The sequence below is a fragment of the Crocuta crocuta genome, unplaced genomic scaffold (assembly GCF_008692635.1).
Source record: "Crocuta crocuta isolate KB4526 unplaced genomic scaffold, BGI_CrCroc_1.0 scaffold124, whole genome shotgun sequence".
Lineage (NCBI taxonomy): Eukaryota > Metazoa > Chordata > Mammalia > Carnivora > Hyaenidae > Crocuta > Crocuta crocuta.
This window is the reverse complement of record NW_027551573.1, coordinates 5196589-5218603: the sequence shown is the minus strand read 5'-3', so window position 1 is coordinate 5218603 and position 22015 is coordinate 5196589. Positions and strand designations below refer to the sequence as shown.

The 22015-nt window shown below is 39.5% G+C and overlaps 2 protein-coding genes across 5 annotated transcripts in view; one reads left to right on the top strand and one right to left on the bottom strand.

The window, feature by feature from the left end:
- The window catches only part of RPGRIP1L (RPGRIP1 like), a 92471-nt gene extending 81426 nt beyond the window's left edge, over positions 1-11045 (bottom strand). Inside the window, exons 1-4 of one of the 2 annotated variants that reach the window (XM_077751333.1) lie at positions 10919-11045; positions 9275-9386; positions 8302-8393; positions 6396-6702 (exon numbers count right to left, since the gene is read on the bottom strand). In XM_077751333.1, coding sequence (XP_077607459.1) covers positions 6551-6702; positions 8302-8386 — 237 coding nt within the window. In that variant the 5' untranslated portion in view covers positions 8387-8393; positions 9275-9386; positions 10919-11045 and the 3' untranslated portion in view covers positions 6396-6550. Of the gene's footprint in view, positions 1-2972; positions 3272-6395; positions 6703-8301; positions 8394-9274; positions 9387-10918 lie in introns of those variants that run through there. The other variant, XM_077751334.1, reaches the window with a different exon arrangement.
- Positions 11046-11377: 332 nt separating this feature from the next.
- FTO (FTO alpha-ketoglutarate dependent dioxygenase) overlaps positions 11378-22015 on the top strand; it is a 381469-nt gene continuing 370831 nt past the window's right edge. For all 3 annotated transcript variants that reach the window (XR_013331932.1, XM_077751416.1, XM_077751417.1), the window contains exon 1: positions 11378-11521. Coding sequence is in view for 2 of the 3 variants with exons in the window: in XM_077751416.1 (XP_077607542.1) it covers positions 11477-11521 (45 nt within the window). In the remaining variant the exon portion in view is untranslated. The remainder of the gene's footprint in view (positions 11522-22015) is intronic.

The window sequence follows — 22015 nt, the reverse complement described above, 5'->3', positions numbered from 1 at the left end:
CTAAGTTGGGTAAGTTTCCAACTCTTGATTTTGGCTCATATCATGATCTCACAGTCAATTGAGCCCCGTGCTGGGTTCTGCTCCAGGTGTGGAGCCTGCTTAAGCTTCTCTCTCCCTTTCTTAAAAAAAAAAAACAACAACAAAAAAACCCCCAAAAAACCAAAACACCAAAAAAACATAAAAAAAAGAAATTCACTCTTTTAAGAAAGTTTATTTTTTAAAAATGAGAATTTTAATTAGTTAATGGAACTATTATTTGCTATTTCCCAAACTTTCAATATCTATTTGTATAATCCAGACTAAAGAACAGAAAAGGCTCTGCCTGAAACATTAAAATAGTTTATTGTGTTAAAATCTGCCAATTTTGGCAGTAATGTTAATTCTTAAGCTTTTCCTACATAAATTACAGGAACTAAACATTACTAGAAAAATTAAAAAAAATTCTTATCCTTAAAATAATCTTTTTTTAACCTTTTTAATTCATTTTTTGAGAAACAGAGCATGAGCAGGGGAGGGGCAGAGAGAGAGGGAGACACAGAATCCGAAGCAGGCTCCAGGCTCCGAGCTGTTGGCACAGAACCTGATGCGGGGCTTGAACTCACAGACTGTGAGATCATGACCTGAGCTGAGGTTGGGCTCTTAACCGACTGAGCCACCCAGGCGTCCCTATCCTTAAAATAATCTTAATATTTATAGTGTAATAGTGGTTCGCCAATGGTCACATTTAAAACACTTTATAAACATCTTTGTTCTACTGGTTCTTCACAGTAAGGATTCTTTCTGTATTACAAGGATCACATCTTAAACCAGTACTTTCCATCCTTTATGCTGACAAGGCACACATAGAAAATGGTCATATTTGTACAGCAGCTTGAGGGCAAGGCTGCTTACAGGCAGAGAAGGTATAGTGTTCTCACCTGGCCACCCTACGCTGTCATATTTCTGACAAGTATGGCCTAAGTCCCAAGCTCAAAGGCAGTCTTGAAAAGTCTATTAAGATTACTAAGGTATCAACCTTGATAATGGTGCCTCAAGTGTACTCAGAAAGATAATGTATTCATCACTGTTTAGTGCCTTGTGCAGCTTCTACCTCTTGGACTCTGTAGTGAAAAAGGTCTGAATTAGTAAAATTGGTTTTTTTTTAATGTTTATTTATTTTTCTGAGACAGACAGAAAGACTGCGAGTGAGGGAGGGGCAAGGAGGGAGACACAGAATCTGAGGCAGGCTCCAGGCTCTAAAGCAGTCGGCAAAGAGCCTGATGCAGGGCTCAAACCCACGAACTGTGAGATAAATGACCTGAGCTAAAGTCGGATGTTTAACCGACTGAGCCACCCAGGTGCGCCTGAATTACTATGATTGTATAAACTCCAGGAGAAATTTAAGCTATGTAGTCACATTGTAAAGACTGTGCAGCTCTTTTTTTCCCCTCATAGGAGGAAACGTCCATCAGGCCCTTCTTTTTAAACAGCAATTCATAGTACTAAATTAGTTTTCCATATTAATCTAAAATTCAGGCATTGCATTTTTATTTAGTATAAAAGACCTTATGGATCTTAGAAATCATCTTGCCCAGCTATAGTCACAGATGCCAAAACTAAGTTTTAGAGCGGATAAGTGACTTTTGAAAGGTAAAATACCATGGAGTTACAATCTCTTGATTTTTTTTTTTTTTTGCTAATCTGGTGTTATCACTCCATTCTACAGATGGGAAGAGTGAGGCTCTGAAAGGTCAAGTGCTCTCTTCCACGTTAATTAGCAGCAGAATCTATTTTCTAGTTTATAATTCATTATGATTGCTTTGGTTATTTTCAGAGTCCGTCGCCAATCTCACAAGCTAGAGTAGCTAAGCCCTTTCACCCTGCAGCTGCCTCTGGTCTCGGTGGGCACCTTGCTGACTTCAGGGGAACTCTGCCTGGGGAAGAGATAGTGTCAACATTTAGTTTGGGAAAAAAAAATAGGACAAAATTTTCTCCTTTTCTGTTTATATGGCATTTTTCCCCTCTCCTTAATGAACAGAAAGTTTTATATGATTTTTTGTGTCCCTGAAAATGTTTGGCCTTTATGTGAAGCATGTTCCAAATGAAGATCAATTATGGCGAAAATTTTCTTTCCTTCCCTAGTTGATGAAATTTAAAAAATGTCACTTAAAACTACTGACTTTTCACTTCATTATAAATAAGTTCAACATGGGCGGGGAGAATTGGGAATTTTTATTAGAAATATTTAGGTTCTTCCCATATTGTTTATCTATGTGACTGAATCGCTTTGTACCCTGGGTAGGTTTTAGGGGATTCATTTTCAAAACGGGGAAAGTGATTGACCTACGATCATTTCTGGAGAGAGAGGAGACGTTTATGGTCACTTGCTTATATCCCTTTGTCTTACGTGTAAAGATCAAGGTCAGGGTGATTAGATGCCTTGTCCAAGGTCACCAGATAGTAAGTCGGGGAGCAAGGACCCAGTTTTTTAAACCCTCAGTTGTACACATACGGCACTCTCATGTTGCTGCCTTACGATGAGAAATTTAAACAATTCTGCAAATTTTATAAAAGGTCTTTTGACAACGAAATTAAGTGTGATCATTCAAAACAGCAAGCATGATCGTAAATAAGCAAACTAGCTGGGTTCCTCATTTGCCTGAGTCAACGTGATTTCTATCTGCAACACAGAAAACCAACTCAAACTAAACTTCTATTTTACGCATTTTCACACACATCTCCAATATCAGGATAGAGGTTTACATTCAAGGTGTTACTCAACAAATATGAATGATTTAGGGATTCTTGAATAAAATGATCATGTTAATATTAGCATTTTATCACAAAGCAAGTCGAAAACATTTTTCTTTCCAAGTTACTTAAAAACATGAAAAATATGGAAATAAAACTTGGTGTGTGTGTGTGTGTGTAAAACAACCTATTAAAAGAGTTACATTTAGGATTTAATATAATTTAATATAAGCTTATTTTACCTCTCCTGGGGCATTCCTGTGAGCCTGCATTTTCATTCACTTTTCTACGTCCAGTGTTAACACGGGATTGCACATAATTGTACAGTGTTTGCCTGTAACCCTGGATTTGAAGTTGCTGTTTGGTTGAAATGAGTCTGTTTTTGAGGACTTCATTCTGTCTTTCAAGCTCATGAACTTTCTCTTGCAGCTGCTCAATCATTTCTTCCATTTCCACGTCTCGTCCCAGCCGCTTGGGGCCGCCACCAACCCGCTCATATCTTTTCTTGTCATTAACTAGCCGTATTAACTTGGTGGCCATTCTAGGGAAATAATAAAAAGATGAAAAGGAATGTGAGAAGTCAGCATAAAATGCATTCTGTTGAAAGGAACATAATCACTGTGAGGACTTCAGTGCAGAACCTGAATAATAAATTTCAGGTTTTGATGTAACTATTACTGCCTGTGAAGAATCCTTTGATGATAATTGAAACCACTGGGCAACAATCTGCTTTATAGCACTGACAAATAACGGTTTCCTAAGGCTTATCATTTAAGGTTAGTAAAAAGAGGACACATATTTACTCCATATGTTCCTCAAATGCAATTTTTAACGCATGACCTTATGTAGGAATGCTGTATGCACTTAAATGTTGCTACAGATTGTGGATGTGGTGGGTTATATCTGCAAGCCACAGTAAGTTACAGCTTTTGAAAAGTGTGTTAAGACCGAGCAGCATTGCTAAGTTTTAGGCAAACTGTTTTCAGTTTCTCTAGGATTAAGACATATTACAGATACAAGAACATTAGGATGCATAGGTACACACTTATCAAAAGCCCAATGAAAAATTCAGAGCAACCAAAACGTGCCACTAAATGTTGCCTGGCGTCCCAGAAATATTCGTGTTCGATGGTAAAAAATAATGAGATGCAAGAAGTATTATTTTCATGCTACCTTTAAATACAGACATAAGTTGTGCTTTTGACATCTCAGGAGTTTATACCTTTCATTCTTTTAAGTTTTGATAAAAACTGGTTAGACAGAACAAAAGACAGAAAGGGCACATGGGGGTGATGTAATATACACGTACGGAAAACATGCCTGACAGTGAGTGGAAAAATGTTGGCAGGACAAGAAAGAAAAGGTGGCTTTGATGAGAGACACAAGTTCAAGACTTTACAAAATTGGTCGCACATCTTCAATAGCTGACTCTAGTTTATAGTGAATCTATTTTTATAAAGAGCCAGACAGAGATTGAAAATAAAAACTCACTTCATTTTTCTTTAAACGGGGTTTGCTTTATTTTACCATGGTTATGGACAGAAGCTTTTACTTAAGAGAACAAAAGTGAAATAAAAAAATCCCTAATAGCTTTGGGATGTCATAGAACATTTTTTTTGCCCTGAGCAGAGTCCTCTGTAAGAGCGGTAGTAATACATGTCTATCTACACTTCTGGCTACCCGGCCTACAGCATGTGGCATCAGGGAGAGCTATGCATAACATAATCAGTTAAGATTGTTTTCTCTTTCCCTTGAGGCAAATCCATTAAACATGCTTTATAAGGGATATAGGATAATAAAAACCAAGATCCAAGAGTGTACCACAAACACCCTAGTAAAATAATCAATGGATTAGTTCCTTTTCCACCTCATCCAGAGAATGATACATCATTGGGAAATTGGGGTAGGTATCATAAGCCCAACAGAGCCATACACTCTATCCCTTTAATGAGTTTAGGATCCTTAGCCCCACCCAGTGGCTTAGCCACAGAAATATGGTAGCCGTCTGAGATGTCAAGCTAAATGTCTGAATCTTTTGTTACAGAGAGACTTTCACAGAGATAGAGATTACATTCAAAGGACACTGGTTTGGTATAAAAAAGCAGTCAACATGTAGCGAATAATAAATGACCCAAATTTTGAAGGAAAGAAAAGCACCATCAATAGGACGGCTTTAAATTCCTTCAAGGATGTACAAATAAACACTTTTTCAAGAGACGGAAGATTGCATCTTTGTCCAGGAATAGCAATGATTCTCATTTGTTTGATGTGATTATTTTGTAATATTAAAGAATCATAAGTGATCTGATAAAGTTTGAGTACTTATTTAAAAAGGTGGTTTATCAAATCTACGTTTACACTAAATGTGATACTAATTACATCTTAAGGATAAATTTAAAAGCAGTTCTGGACTGCCTGGCTGGCTCAGTCGGTAGAGGACGTTGACTCCTGACACACCATTTTGGGTGTGAAGATTACTCAAAAATAAAATCTTTAAAAAAATAAAAGCAGTTTTACACATGTATGTAGGTAGTGTCAGTGGCATAAAATTCAGAAGGAATTTAGAGCTCTGGGTCACAGTGGTCCTTGGATCACTACTCTCAGGGCTATGTAAAATAAAATCCCAACAGGTTAAACTGCTTGAGTATAACACCATAGGCTAGCAGCAGAGAAATAATAGAACACATGTATACAACTTGACTCCCAGCCGAGTCCTTTTTCCATTAAACTATATGGCTTGTTATTAGGTTGTTTTATATTTTCTGGCTGGGACAAATTACTAATGAGGTCAAGGTTGTGAATTCAATTATTTAACTGGCCAATTAGGCTTACAAAGGAAAAAAAATTGTTCTGTGGTCACAGACTATATTCCTCATTCCGAGAGGACATGTGTGTGTTACCGGTCAGAAAAGGAATCAGGTAAGTGAATCGTAGGTCCTGAAAAAACACGTTATCAAGATTCAAAAACGAACTCGAAAGCCCCTACCCAGCAGGTCAGTGGGTCATTAAAACTAAGCCTACAGAGTAGAGACTGGACTAGAATCAACCCTTTCTAAGCAGCAAAGTCCCCCCCAGTCCATCATCTTCCTTCCATGGCCGTCTCACCTTTTCCAGTAGCCTAGAACATGAACCTGAATACAGGCCTGTGCAAGCTTACGAACGGGAACGTACTTTTTTGTTTTTAACGCCACACGTTCCGAAGACAGTAACGGTGTTTCTGGACAAGAAAGAATGCAAGAATATCTGCTCTTGAGAAGAATATCTGCTCTTGAGAAGTTATCCCTGCAAAAAGTTCTCACACACAAATCAAGTGACAACGTTTCTTCAGAAACAGTAGAGACTCTTTGAAATACAGGTTCTAGACTAATCTGAGCAAAGTTAAATATGTTCCAGATACTGAAGTGAGGTTTCCATTAGTAAACCCCCAATCTCAAGGGAGCATGTATTCTAACAAGTTCGAAGAGCTAATTACTTTTTCAAACTTTCATTTTAAAACCAAGACATTTATAAAACAGATGCTTTGGCCATTTGCTTATTGAATTATAAATATTAAACCAGAGTCTATTTATAGATATGATACACTTGTAGAACTCTTAGTTATTAGCTCTTTCCTTCAAATAGCAACTTCAGACATAATAAACACTCATAATCTTTTTGGTTTATTATTCTACTTTGTAAGAGTTTCCATTTTTAAAAATTGTATTTATTTACAACCTGCCTTGTTCCAAAAAGGATTCCGGGTGGAGTTTTCAATTAAGTGTATGAAAAAGCATATCCTCCAAACTTTACAGAGTTGGGAAAAAAAGCTAAAAGCTTTTTATCATAACCTTTTAATTTTATCCTCTTGCTTGCGGGCATGCTGTTTAAGTAAAATGTTCTCATCGTGCAAACGCAAAAATCTGTCTTCCAGTTCCTCACGACTAATACGTGACACTGCCGGACGAGACTTCATTGTCCGTGTTGTTGAAGTTTCTGTAAAAATGCCAAGATAATTAATAGTGGGGTTACTTAACATAGTTTCTAAAAATGAGAACAGTTGATATTAATATAATCTCTGATGCACTCATCTTTGTTACTTTCTGTCCTACAATTCAGATTGTTTTAGAAAATGTTACAACTTTGTTTACATCGTCAATCGGAGGGGAGAATAAGAATCTTTGCTGTTAAAGTTTACATGCAATCCTAAGGATTTCAGCAATAATAACACCCATTCAAAACAATATTTAAATAACCGTTCTTTAAGACTGTAAGATAGAAATCTGATTCAGTAAGACTTTTCCATTTATATGCTCAATGTTGGAAAAAAAAAACAAATTAAAAATCAGAGTATCTGAAAGTTTTTTTTTTTTCCTACAAAAGAGTTATAACAATAATTTGGTGAACGTGGGATATTTTCAGAGCTACGTATGTGTTTTGGGTTACAGAAAATAAACTGTAAAATTTACAAATCCAAACAAAGAAACCAACCAACCTTGACCAATTATTTATAAGCTATTTTACATATTTTAAAAAGACTTTTATATCTTTTAGCATGTGTATGCATTTTTTTCTTACGTATGATTAAATTTTGTATTTTCCATATCACTGGCTAATTTTCATCAATCATCCAAAAGAAACAAAGAACAAATGGACAAGGATTAAAGCCCCTATAGTGCATTACTAGGGGCAAGAACTGAACTTAAAGTAGCAAATTCCAATAGCTTTGCACAATTAAAATTTATTGGTATTGGAATACTTGGTATTCAACCAAAGATCTAAAACAAAGCTTATATATACTTCTTACTCTTAAAAATAAAATCTGTATAACCAGACTTATCTTTTTCAATAAACAGCACGCTGACCACCTTTCTGAGTAGTTCCAGGCGGCCACCTGAACTGTTCTACCAAATAGGTATATGAAGACGCCTTAGTGGAGCGTATTTTACATCACGGCCATCTCAATGACAGACGCAGGGGCATGACATGCTGTATACACAAAAACATAGCTGTACACTCATACTTGTTCCTCAAAGCAGTTATTTTATTGTTTCAACTTGAAAGTGCTTTTTTAGCTCTATAGCAACCACCAAGTGATAAAAGGATAAAGAAAACCTTTAATGTAGATTAATTTGATAAAACAAAGTCAATATCACTTGGATAAACAAACCATTTTGGGATACTCTACTTGAAAGGCAAAAATTTTTAAATATGGCATTTCCTGCCATATAAAATTTCAACATAAAGAAACATTTTAATGGTGAATGTGATTTAAACCAGGCAATTCAGTTTGGAGGCTTGGTACTCTCTGCGTAGTTTGTACTGATGTGTGGAATTTTAAAAAGATGATTTATAACAATTCTTTATCAGAACAGAGGGGGATTTTACATTTTCTATGAGCTGTTGATAATTGATGCGTGCAGTAAAATACCATATGTTGTTCTAAACCCTCCAATGTTCCTGTTTAGTCCAATCAAGAGCTATATAGTTACTTAAACAGCTTCGTTTGTAAGGATATCAGAAATACTTGAAATTAAAAAGAAAAGAAGTTACTGATCAAAGTTCATAACGATAATAAATAACAGCTGGCCGTACCTTGTAACCCTCCCATTCCAGAGAGGTTTAGACCTATATCCTTCACAGGCAGGTCTCCTGCCGTCTCATCAGTTGGTCCAGACATGGCCTATCTGTGGAGAAAAGAAAATTCAAATAAAATCTTCTCAACATACAACATTATGCAATGGAATGAACCAAATAAAATGAATAAGGCACTATGGCTTTAATGGACATCTTATTGCTCACATGTGCTGCTTGAAGAAGATGAAAGCTTCATTTTAAAAGTAATACTACATTCAATCATGGAGACAATGTTCCTTTCAACGGTATATTTCCTATAGTTTGCTTAGGAAATGAGGTAAGATTATCATTCTTCCTTCTCTCTTCTTATTTCTCTGTCTGAAACAAAAACAAACTGCCCCCAATTTAAGGAATACTTCCTCTCCATTCCCCTTTCCCTTTTGTGCCCCCCAAAGCAAGTAGGTACCTTGAAAAAAACTAGTGAGGAACTTGATTCATATGGTGGTTCTATTACTTACTAGCTGGCGATGTCACCTAATCTGAGTTTCAATTCCTTAATTTTAGTATTTTTAAAAAGTCGTCTTAGTTATATATACGTATGCACACACACACACATTATATACGTATATTATATACGTATATTTCTAAGTAAACTCTACCCCCAACATGGGGCTCAAACTCATGACCTGGAGATCAGAAGTCACATGCGTTATCAACAACTGAGCCAGCCAGGTGCCTCAGTTCCTTAAGTTAAAAAAATGGAGAAAATAATACCTATCTCACAGAGTTATTCTAAGGGTGGGATGGTAAATTAAAAGCAATGAGCACATTTTCCTGAGAGGTCGCTATTACTGGAATATTAATCTTCAGCTTGGTGCACGATGAGTGGGTCTGGTCCAAGTTTTGTAAAAGATGTTTCACAAATTCACCATCTGAGTTTTTGCTCTGTTCTGTCTCAGTTGCCATGACGCCTAGTCCCAGGGCTTCCTACCTCAACACACAAGCTTGTCCAGGGAATTCTGGCCTCTTTACAGTTCCTATTCTTCAGAGATGCACCACAGTAACTCAGTTTTGTATGTGGATGTAAATGGTCCGTGCAATGTCTAGTACGTGGGAAAAAAAAAAAGATTTTATATTTTCCTTTCAAATCACCTGGAAAGACAAATGCAAACCACCACTCAAAATGCCTAAAGGCAGAGGTTCTCAGTCTCTAGAATGTGGAGCCTAGAATGTAAAGTCCAGAGAGAAGCAAATTTGTCTTGTGCGCCTCTGTACTGTACTCTCAGAGGCTGGCACAGAGCTTGCTGAATGAATGGAATCCATGGAGCTGTAGGGTCTGTGGACCCAAGAGATGGTTTATAGAATTTTGTATGCATATATGTATATGCACACTATCTTTTAGGTAAAGGGCTCATAACCTTTACTGTAACTCATCAAAGGTTGAGAACTACTGCATTTCGCTGTGACGCAAAAACAATGAGCAGACATATACCTGAGAGATCATCTCCTACTTCTTCTGGAAACAGTGCTACATAAAAGGTCAATTCTAGGAACCAAATCATCAACAGTTTAAACACAGGGCACTTGTGAAAATGATAATGGTGCTACAATAGAGTTATGGTAGCTTTTATAATAAGGACGGAGATGCTAGTTAACATTTATTGAATGCTTGCTAAAATGTGCCAGGCACTTTTCTTAGCGCTCTGACAATAGGAATTAATCAATCATCTCACAATATCAGGACACACCCTAGGGAACTTGCCGAAGGTCACACACCTAAGAAGTCGGCGTCTGGTCACATTTTTGTCACGATTGGGAAGGTGGAGGGCAGTGTGACGGGCATTCAGAGGCCAGAGATGATGATGAACCCCCTACAGGATGGGGGAACCACAACAAAGAATTACCTGGCCCCACATACTAAGAGTGCTGAGGCCCAGAAATTTGGCACCACACTGGAACACCTCTCCACACCATCTCATGTTATCCCTCCTCGCTCACCATGCCCATCCACACTCCTACTTTAGGTTCCTCAGGTCCACGGGCCCCTAGTCTTGCTCAAAGCCTTGGCATTAGCTGGCTCCTCATTCTCTGGGACTCGGCTCAAATGTCACTTCCTCAGACATGTCTTCCCTGATTACCTTACAGTTACTCTTTCTCCAATTTCATCACTGTTTACTGCTGTTGTAGCAGTCATCGCTGCCTACAATGATCTTATTTGTTTGCTAGTTGACTACTAGTTTGTCACCACTAATAAAGCAGAAGCATGTTGATATAGGTATCAGCCCTGTTCACAGCACTAGGGAAGTGCCTGATGCAAGGTGGGCACCGACATTAATAGTTACTGAATGATTAAATGAAAACCGGGATCTGAGACTAAAATGGTAAACAAGATCCTCGCCTTTATGGAATTAACAGGCTATGGGGTAATCAAATGAGAAACAAGTAATTAAAAATCATTAAGCAAACAATAGGCCATTCAAGAGGCTAAAGGGACTACCAACCAACTCTTCACCCAGGGCTAATGAGAGAATTGTGTCTATGTGCCCTTCTATTTGAAGGCGGACTTGGAAAGGCGCGGCAGGCAACATCCACTCTCATCCACCAGGGTTTAAGGCTGGGCTATGAAATTTCAAACCTGTGCTGGACGTGGGGATAATGGGCGGGCTGTGATTCAGGCCTGAGGATGTGGTGTCTCGTGCTGGGCTGCTTTACACGCGAGCAGAACTCTGGGGGCTTCTCCAGGCCGTAAAGCGGATCCCAGGACCCCGGCCCGTCCTGCAGGTAGAGGGTGGGCCACCTCCGTCCCCCTCAACTCCCCCAGAGTACTCACCGTCACTCTCTCGCCGCAGCTAGCTACCGTTGCTATAGCGCCGACAGCGTGCTGGGCTGCTGGCCGAGAGGAGCACGGGAAAAACATGGCAGGCTCCGTTGCCTCCTGGGAAATGTAGTTTTCCTCCGGCCCTAGCTCGCCCGCTCGCTGCATAGCTGTCGGCCCTGGGAAATTCTCCTGCTCCAAACCCCGAGGTGCTCGCGGGCGTCGCCGCCTTGCATCCTGGGAATGGTAGTTCTCGAGACTCTAAGAGAGAATGGCGCTGGGCGGGAACAGGACGCCGAGGGAACTACAAACAGGAGGCGGGGTCCAAGGCGAGGGATCTACGCGGCTAGCAGTGGCGAAGGCGGCTGTAGCGGCAGCATGAAGCGGACCCCGAGCGCCGAGGAGCGAGAGCGCGAAGCTAAGGTACGTGGGCTTCTCCGGAGTCTGGGATCTTTCGTGCACTTGTAGCGAGGGGCCGGGAACCGGAAGGGCTTGGTTGCCTGGCGAGCGGACGCACGGTCTTCAGCCAAGGGATGACAGGGCCTTGTCAGCAAGGGAACCAGAGACGTTGGGGGATATTAACATTCGTGCTGCTCAGGATGCAGGCCTAGTCCAGTTGGATCAGCTCACCAATGAGAATCACGACATCCATTTCCTTTTCCTGCTTCTGCACTTCATTCCTTGGTCACATTTGTGGCTACCCAGTGCCTCAGTTTACCGGACTCTCCGAGGACTGTGATCCTAACAGTTGTGCGTTCTCTTCGGTATTGATTTCTGAGAACGAGATTGGTTCACATGAAGTATCTGTGCGGTCAGATGTGTTAATTTGGAACAGCGGCTGCCCGTTTTGTTCTGTGTCTTCAGCACCGTGGATTTGAATCTAAGTACAATCCTATTTTCTACCTTCGGTGTTCAGCCTCAGGTAGTTGCCATTCCGTGCGATGGCAGTAATAACATCAATAGCGACGTTTTGTTTTGTTTTTAGCATTGATTACGTGTCAGTTTCTGCGTTTAGTTCGTAAATTTATATTATTTCATATTCTTACTACAGCAGATTTCAAGATAGATATTATGCAGATGGAGTATCAACAGCCCTGTTTTACGGATGAAGCCTTGAGGTTCAGAAGAATTGAGTGTTTTCCTCTCTCATCCCCCAAATCAAGCCCTGTTGATTTGTTTAAATATGTCGGTAAACCTGTCCACTTTTTCTGTCTCTGCCTCCTTGGACCGAGCTACCGTTATGTCTTTAATGGCTTGTTGCAACAGTCTCCTTATTGGTCTGCACTCATCTACACCCTGACACTCCTTTGTCCCCTCATCCCCTTTCTCCCACACAACCTGTCTCTTCTGCACACCATGGAACGTGATCTTTTTCAGAATGCACATCTGATCACGTCCCTTTCCTTCCTCCCTCCTCTGCCAACCACCTGTTTAAAAACCCTCGACGACTTTGTGTTGCTCTCAAGGGAAAGGCAAAACTTCCCACGGCCTGCGGTGGTCTGGACATCCCACATGACATTCTGCCCACTCGTTGCCCATCAGCCACTTTGGCCTTTTTAAAAGACCGTCTTTTCTGCTCTATCTGGTTGCATAGCCTTTACACGTGCTATTATGTCGCATACTCTGTATTAGGCAAATATTAGAAGTGAGAACCAATTATAAATATAACAGACACAGTTTTTGCTCTGGTAGAATTTTTTTTTTATGACAAGCATATGTAAGTTTATCTTACATTGGGACCTTGTTTTCTTTTTTCTTTTTTTTCTTAAGTAATTTATTGTCTAGTTGGTTTCCATGTAATACCCAGTGCTCTAAAATTTAGAATCCTACAAGTGAGTGTGTCTTAGGGATCCTATGGATTTAAAATATAAAATCTGCCCTATTATGACCTAGTTTCACCGGGACCTGAAGTTTCCAGGCTAGAGTTGGCCTGTGATATGGACAGTATACTAAAGATGGGTTCTACCCCGGGGATGGGAGAAAGGAAGATCCTTCTGCGTTAGTCCGCGAGAGTGTAAAGGAAGAGATAAATGTCATCCAGTGGCATTGTGTATGATGTCTTTCCCACCTTTTAGCTTTACATTTGTGTTTTCTGTTTATTGTTAAGATTTATTGAGCACCTGTTGTTTATTTGCTAGACATTGGGATTATGACTTTAGCTAAGATCGAATCCCTGCACAAAGGAGCTTTTATTCTACTGCATCCATAACCGTTGCCTGTGAGATAGTTATTCATGTCATCCACATTTTATGGATGGGGAAACTGAGGCTTGAGGAAATCATGACTTGCCTGAGGCCACTTGGTTGCTATGTGGAGCTAGTGTTTAGAACCAGGTCTGCTGACTCAAAGCTTTTTTTTCCATGTACTACTTGTGAAACATGTTGAATTGATAGAGCAAGTTGCCTTCCTGTGTCCTTTAAAGAATTTCTTTGATATTTATTTAAAATGTGCGTATGACAATATCATCGGCTAGCACAAAGTATAGGCAGTTGAGTTTTAAATCTTAAATAGGAAATGTTCAGTTACTCATGACCTACTTACTTTCTCATTTTCTAATCAACGTTATTGAGGCATAATTTCTGTACAATACATTGCGCCCATTTACGGTACAATTTGATGAGTTTTGACAGGTGTAGACACCTGTGAAACCACCATCCCAGTTGACATAGAGAACATTTCAGTCCCTTCTAGAAATTTCCTCTTGCTGATTTGCAGTCAGTGTCTCCTCCCACCTTGGCTCCCAAGCAACCACTGAGAATGTTTTCTTTCGCTGTAGATGGGTCCGAATTTTCTAGAGTTTTATATCAATGGAAATATGAACTCTTGAGTCCGTTTACTTTTGCTAAACATAATGATTTTTGAGATTTATTCATGTTGTCATGTGTCAATAGTACATTCCTTTTTATTGCTGAGAGGTAGTCTACTGTGTGGATCTACCACATATTCTTTATTCATTCACCTGTTGCTGAAGATCATTTGGATTGTTTCTGGTGTGGGCTGTTATGTAAAAAAATGCTGCGATGACCATTCACGTATAAATCTTACTCTTTTCTTTCTATTGGACAAATACTCGGAATTCCAATTGTTGAGTTCTCTGTTGAGCCTTCTAAGAAACTGCCAAGTTGATTCTGCCATTTGTATCAGTTTCCTAGTGCTGCCGGAACAAGTTACCACAAACTGGGTCTCTTAAGACAACAAATTTATTCCCTCTTAGTTCTAAAGGTAAGTAAGCCTGGTTCAAGGTTTTGACAGGTCATGGTCCCTTTGGAGGCTCTAGGGGAGAAGCCCTAGAGCCCTAGAGAAGGCTCCTTGCTTCTTATAGCTTCTGGTGACTCCTGGTATTTCTTGGTTTGGGCAGATTAATTTGCCTTTTCTGGAGATTTCACATAAATGGAATCAGACAATATGTGGCCTTTTGTGTCTGGTTTCTTTCACTCAGCATAATGGTTTGAGGTTCACCCATGTTGTAACGTGTATTAACACTTTGTTACTTTTTGTTACTGAATAGTATGATATTCCATTGTATGGATATACTGCATTTTGTTTAATCCATTCACCAGTTGATGGATATCTGGGTTGTTTATACATTTTGGCTATTACGAAAAATGCTGCTGTGAACATATACTATTTTTTTTATATGGGCATATATATTCCTTTAAGTTCTTAGGTAAGCTGCCTAGGAGTGGCATTGCTGGTCCCATGGTAAATCTATAGTTAACATTTTAAGAAACTGCTGTACTCTTTTAGTCTGAATATTTGAGCGCTCCCCCCCTCAATTTTTAAAAAAAATTTTAATGTTTATTTTATTTTTGAAAAAGAGGGTGCGAGCAGGGGAGGGGCAGAGAGAGAGAGAGAGAGAGGGAGACACAGAATCTGAAGCAGGCTCCAGGCTCCGACCTGACAGCACAGTGCCCTATGCGGCGCTCGAACTCACGAACTGTGAGATCATGACCTGATCCGAAGTTGGACGCTCGACCAACTGAGCCACCCAGGCGCCCCAGAGTCCCCCCAAATTTTTATGCTGAGATCCTAACCCCCAAGGAAATGGTATTAGGAGATAGGGCCCTTTGGAGGTGATTAGGTGATTAATAATGGGATAAATGCCCTTATAAAGGAGACCTGAGAGAGCTCCTCACCCCTTCTGCCATGTGAGGACACAATCAGAAATTTGGAGTCTGCAATCCAGAAGGAGGTCCTCACTAGAACCTGACCATGTTGTTACTTAGACCTTGGACTTACAGCCTTTGAAACTATGAGTAGTACATTTCTGCTGTTTATAAGCCACCCAGTCTGTGGTGTTTTGTTAAAACAGCAGCCCGAATGGACTAAGACATTCTTTTCCAAGATGGACACACCATTTTATGTTTCCACTAGCAATGTTTGAGGGTTCCAATTTCTTCACATACTTGTCGCCTCCTGTTACTACCTTTTTGTTTATAGCCGTCTTTGTGTGCAGTGGTATCTCATTGTGGTTTTGACTTTCATTTCCCAAACATCTAATAATGCAGAGCTTCTCATGTGCTTATCGACTAGGTATATATTTGTTTTTGTGAAGTGTCTGTTCAAATCTTTAGCTCATTTTTTTTGGATGGATTGTCTTCTTAATATAAAGTGTTAGGAGCTCTTTATATTTTCTAGGTATAAGTTCTTTGTCAACGATATGTATTGTGAACATTGTTTTCCGGTCTTTTAGTTTACTTAATGGTTTTTTGAGGAGCGAAAGCACTTCATTTTGATAAAGGTCCAATTTATTGATATTGCTTTTTATGATTAATGCTTTTTGTGTCATATCTGTGAAATTGTTACCTATCCCAAGGTCACAAAGATTTCTTGTTTGCTTTTTAAATTAAACTTTATCATCCCAATAATGGGTAATTACTTTTGGTTTTTCTTTTTGAAATAGCTTAGATTGTATTTTCTTCTTGTGATTGCTTATATACAGGCTTTTAGACAATTTCCAACTTTGGAGAGTAAATAAAAAGGCTGGACAGTTGTTATGTAGCTTTTCATGAGAATATTTACTCAATCTGTGTTAAAGGGGTAAGAAAGTAGCAAAGTATATTCATGCATTTTTCTTGTAAGACATACAGCAGTATGGTCCAGATTAGTATTTGACAGTCTGAGTTGGAATCATGGCCTTTAAAATGTCCTTGCTGTTGGGATGGGGGTTGCACGCTGTCCTTCAGTTTCTCCTGACAGAAGATGGAGTCAAGAATGGCTGCTTCTGGCCAAATGGCCAACAGACACATGAAAAAATGCTCACCCATCACTCATCATCAGGGAAATAGAAATCACAACCACAATGAGATACCACCTCGCATGCGGTAGAATGGCTAACATTAACAACATAGGCAATGACAAATGGTGGTGAGGATGCGGAGAAAGGGGAACCCTTTGCACTGCTGGGGGGAAATGCAAACTGGTGCAACCACTCTGGAAAACAGTATGGAGGTGCCTCAAAACACTAAAAATAGAACTACTCTATGACCCAGCAATTACGCGACTAGGTATTTATCCAAAGGATGCAGGTGTGCTATTTCGAAGGTGCACATGCACCCCAATGTTTACAGCAGCGCTATTGACAATAGGCAAAGTATGGAAGGAGCCCAAATGTCCATTGACAGATGAATGGATGAAGAAGATGCGGTATATGTATACAATGGAGTAATGCTCGGCAATCAAAAAGAATGAAATCTTGCCATTTGCAACAACATGGATGGGACTAGATCCTATTATGCTAAGTGGAATTAGTCAGAGAAAGACAAATATCATAGGACTTCACTCATATGTGGAATTTAAGATACAGAACAGATGAACATAAGGGGAGAGAAGCAAAAATAATATAAAAACAGGGAGCGGGGCAAACCATAAGAGACTCTTTAATATAGAGAACAAACTGAGGGTGCTGGAGGGGGATGGGTCGGGGGATGGGCTAAATGGGTAAGGGGAATTATCGAGGCCACTTGTTGGGATGAGCACTGGGTGTTATATGTGAATGATGAATCACTAATTCTGTACCTGAAATCATTATTGCACTATATGCCAACTAACTTGGATGTAAATTAGAAAAAAAGAAAAGAATGGCTCCCTTTGTGGGTTGCCTCGAGGATCCAGTGTCATTAGATTTGGTCACTGTGTCAGGGACACAGTAGGTATGGCCTCGAATGAGTTCCGTTGTCCAGAGAGCCCTCTGCTAATGCAGAGCTGCCCCTGTGCTTTTGTTTTTTTTTTCAGATGATATAATTTTATTATTTTACAATGATTTAAAATTTATAGAAGAGTAGAACAGAGAGCTCTCCTAGGCCTCTCGTCCAGACTCACAGCTTGTTAACATTTGCTTTTTTGCTTTCTCTCTCCCTATATATACACATGAACCACTATTACTATTTTTTTAATGAACCATTACAGAGGAAGTTGGGGGATCCTCTTTACCCCTGAATCCTTCAGCGTATATTTATAAGAGCAAGGACATTTTCTTACGTAGAAACATAGTGAATTGTCAAGTTCAGAAAAGTTAACATTGATAAAATACTCTATGTAATCCACAGTTCATATGTAAATTTTGCTAATTGTCCTAATAATTTCTTTTATAGCATTTTTTTTTCCTGGCCTGGGTTCCAATCCAGGACCCCACATTACTTTTCACTGTCATTCGTCTGGTTTCTTTTAACCTCCTTTAATCTGGTCTCCTTAATTTGGTTCCTCATGCCTTCTTTTTCTTTTGTGACATTGATATTTGATGAGGAAGGCATTGTTGACATTTGTGATGAGTACAGGCTATTTGTTTTGTACGCTATCTCAGTATTCTTGTCTCTTTCCTAATGAGACTCAGATTATGCATTTTGGGCATGTATATTTTTGCAGTAAAGTAGGGGCCATTAGAGTTCAGACATTTACAACTCACATATTCATCCTGCCTGTAGATATGTTTTCCTTGGCCCAAACTGTGTTTTAAAGTTTCTGAGTTATTTTCTAATACAAAGTTGAGATAAAAATCTGGATGTCTGGCTTTCCTGAAAGGCTAGACTATCTGGCAACCGCTGGCATGCACCGTAATAACTACAGTTGGATCGTGGCTCCCCTGTTAGATGGGAGATGGACTGTCCATTAGCAATAAAATCGTGGTGATATTTATGGTCATGGTGAGAATTAAGTGTGGTATAGGTAAAGCACCTAGAACATTCTGGCACGTTTTAAAAGTGAATGTTGTCACCACCATCGTGTCATTGGCATCGTTGCCACCCATCTCATCCCCATAGATATTTTAGTCTGGATTCGGCATTGTCTTGGGGTAAACTTACATCAGCTTTCTAATTGGACAGATTTTTCTCAACTGGGGTTCCACTAACTTCTGTCCTATGCATCAAATGGTATACAGTATGTACCACCTTTGGAGGAAGTGAGAAAGTAGCCATTCAAACCATTTTCTGTGTTCTGTGGTTCAGAGGAGCAATCTGGTTAAGTATCAGGTAGTCTATTCTGCTTTGGGGGGCACATGGGTAAATATGGCAGATTTGGTCCCACGGAACTGGCTGCTTTTCCATGAAAGGTAATAATTAAACGAGTATCGGCAGCGGAGTGGTGTGTTTTATCATGGAAGCAGGCCATGGTAGCAGGGAGGATCTAATGTGCTCTGGAGGCTGTGGAATTCCTTCGTCAGGAAGATCTATTTAACCTGGTCTTGGTGTCACGGAATTCCTTCCTAAGATCTGTCTAAGGACGTATCCTTGTAAGATACCTGAGACTCCTTTTGAAGTTGTCCAGAATTATTAGAACTGTTCTTTTTTTTTATTCCAGTGCAGGTAACACAATGTTGTATTAGTTTCAGATGTGCAGAGTAGCGATTCAACAGTTTTGTACATTACTCAGTGCTTATCATGATAAGTATACTCATTTAAAAATTTTTTGTTGTTTTCTATAGTAGCTAAATTAACTGCCTTATTATTTTTTTTGAAAATTATGTTTAAATCCAAGTTAGTTAACATATAGTATAATAATGGTTTCAGGAGTAGAATTTAGCAGTTCATCATTTACAAATAACACCCAGTGCTCAACCCAACAAGTGCCATCAATTTAGCTCATCCTCCCAACCTACCTCTCCTCTACCAAACCTTAGTTTGTTCTCTGTATTTAAGAGTTTCTTTTTTTTTAAATTTTTAATGTTTTATTTATTTCTGAGAGAGAGAGACAGCATGAGCAGGGGAGGGTCAGAGAGAGAGGGAGACACAGAATCCGAAGCAGTCTCCAGGCTCTGAGCCAGCTGTCAGCACAAAGCCCAACATGGGGCTTGAACCCACAAACCATGAGATCATGACTTGAGCCGAAGTCGGATGCTTAACTGACTGAGCTACCCAGGCGCCCCAGTATTTAAGAGTTTCTTATGGTTTGCTTTCTTCTCTCCTTTTTGATGTTAAAATTTTTCTTAAATGTTTATTTATTTTGGGGAGATAAAGAGGGGGAGAGAAAGAGAGAGAGAGAAAGGCAGAGGGAGAGGGAGACACAGAATCTGAAGCAGGCTCCAGGCTCTGAGCTATTAGCCCAGAGCCCAACGTGGGGCTTGAACTCATGAGTGTGAGATCCTGACCTGAGTTGAAGTCAGTCACTTAACTGTCTGAGCCATCCAGGTGCCCCTAAAAAAATATTTTTTAATGCTTTTTATTTTTGAGAGAGACAGAGAGATTGAGAGAGAGCAAGTGGCCACGGGACAGAGAGAGGGAGTCACAGAATCTGAAGCAGGCTCCAGGCTCTGAGCTGTCAGCCACAGAGCCTGATGCAGGGCTCAAACTCACAAACCGTGAGATCATGATCTGAGCTGAAGTCAGACACCCAGTTGACTGAGCCACCCAGGCGCCTCCCTCCCTCTCTGTTTTTATCTTATTTTTCTTTCCCTTCCCCTATCTTCATCTGTTTTGTTTTTTAAATTCCACATGAGTGAAATAGTAAGGTTTTTGTCTTTCTCTGATGTATTTCACTTAGTATAATACATTCTAGTTCCATCCATGTTGTTGCAAATGGCAAGATTGCATTCTTTTTGATTGCCGAGTGACATTCTGTTGTATATATACGTATATCTATATGTCTGTGTATTATATATTCATATCTATATACCACATCTTCTTTATCCATTCATCAGTTAGTGGACTTTTGGGCTCTTTCCATAATTTGGCTATTATTTATAGTGTTGCTATAAATATTGGGGTGCATGTGCCCCTTCGAATCAGCATTTTTGTATCCTTTGGATAAATAACCTAGTACTGCAATTGTTGGGTCATAGAATAGCTCTATTCTTAATATTTTGAGGAACCTCCATACAGTTTTCCAGAGTGGCTGCGCCAGTTTGCATTCCCACCAACAGTGCATGAAGTATTCCACCTTTCTCTGCATCCTTGCCAACATCTGTTCTTCCCTGAGCTGTTAATTGTAGCCATTCTGATGGGTTTGAGGTGGTATCTCATTGTGGTTTTGATTTGATAATGAATGTTGTTGAGCATTTTTTCATGTGTCTGTTGGCCATCTGGATGTCTTCTTTGGAAAAGTGTCTATTCATGTCTTTTGCCCATTTCTTCACTGGATTATTTGTTTTTTGGGTGTTGAGTTTGAGAAGTTCTTTATAGATTTTGGGTACTAACCCTTTATCCAGTATGTTATTTGTAAATGTCTTCTTCCATTTTGTAGGCTGCCTTTTAATTTTGATGATTGTTTCCTTTGCTTTTTGTCTTGATGAGGTACCGGTAGTTCATTTTTGCTTTTGTTTCCCTTGCCTCCGGACACGTGTTTAATAAGAAGTTACCGTGGTCAAGGTCAACGAGGTTGTTGCCTGTCTTGTCATCTAGGATTTTGATGCTTTCCTGCCTCACATTTAGGTCTCTTATCCATTTTGAGTTTATTTTTGTGTGTGGTGTAAGAAAGTGGTCCAGGTTCCTTCTTCTGCATGTTGTTGTTCAGTTTTCCCAGCATCATTTGCTGAAGGGACTGTCTTTTTTCCATTGAATAATCTTTACTGCTTTGTGGATGATTAGTTGGCCATACATTTGTGGTTCCATTTCCGGGTTCTCTCTTCTATTCCATTGATCTATGTGTCTGTTTTTGTGCCAATACTATACCGTCTTGATGATTACAGGTTTGTAATACAGCTTGAAGTCCAGAATTGTGATGCCTCCAGCTTTGGATTTCATTTCTGACATTGCTTTGGCTAGTTGTCTTTTCTGGTTTCATACAAATTTTAGAACTGTTCTATCTCTGTGAAAAATGCTAGTGTTATTTTGATGGGGATTGCATTGAATATGTAGATTGCTTTGGGTAGTATCGACATTTTAGCAATAATTTGCTCTTCCAATCCATGAGCATGGAATGTTTCTCCATTTCTTTGTGTCTTCTTCAATTTTTTTCATGAGCTTTCTATAATTTTCAGTGTATAGATCTTTTACCTCTTTGGTTAGGTTTATTCCTACATATTTTCTGGGTTTTGGTGCAATTGTAAATGGGATTGATTCCTTGATTTCTCTTTCTGCTGCTTCATTATTGGTGTATAGAAATGCAACTGATTTCTCTACATTAATTTTATATCCTTGGACTTTGCTGAATTCATGTATCAGTACTTGCAGTTTTTTGGTGAAGTCTTTCGGATTTTCCACATAGAGTATCATGTCGTCTGTGAAGAGTGAAAGTTTGAGTTCCTCCTTGCCAGTTTGGATGCCTTTTATTTCTTCTTGTTGTCTGGCTGCTGAGGCTAGGACTTCCAGTACTATGTTGAGCAGCAGTGGTGAGAGTGGACATCCCTGTCTTGTTCCTGACCTTAGGGAGAAAGCTTTCAGTTTTTCCCCATTGAGGATGATATTAGCTGTGGGTCTTTACATATGGCCTTTATGATGTAGAGGATGGTAAGTGTCTCTTGATCCCCTTGACCTGTTTCAACCA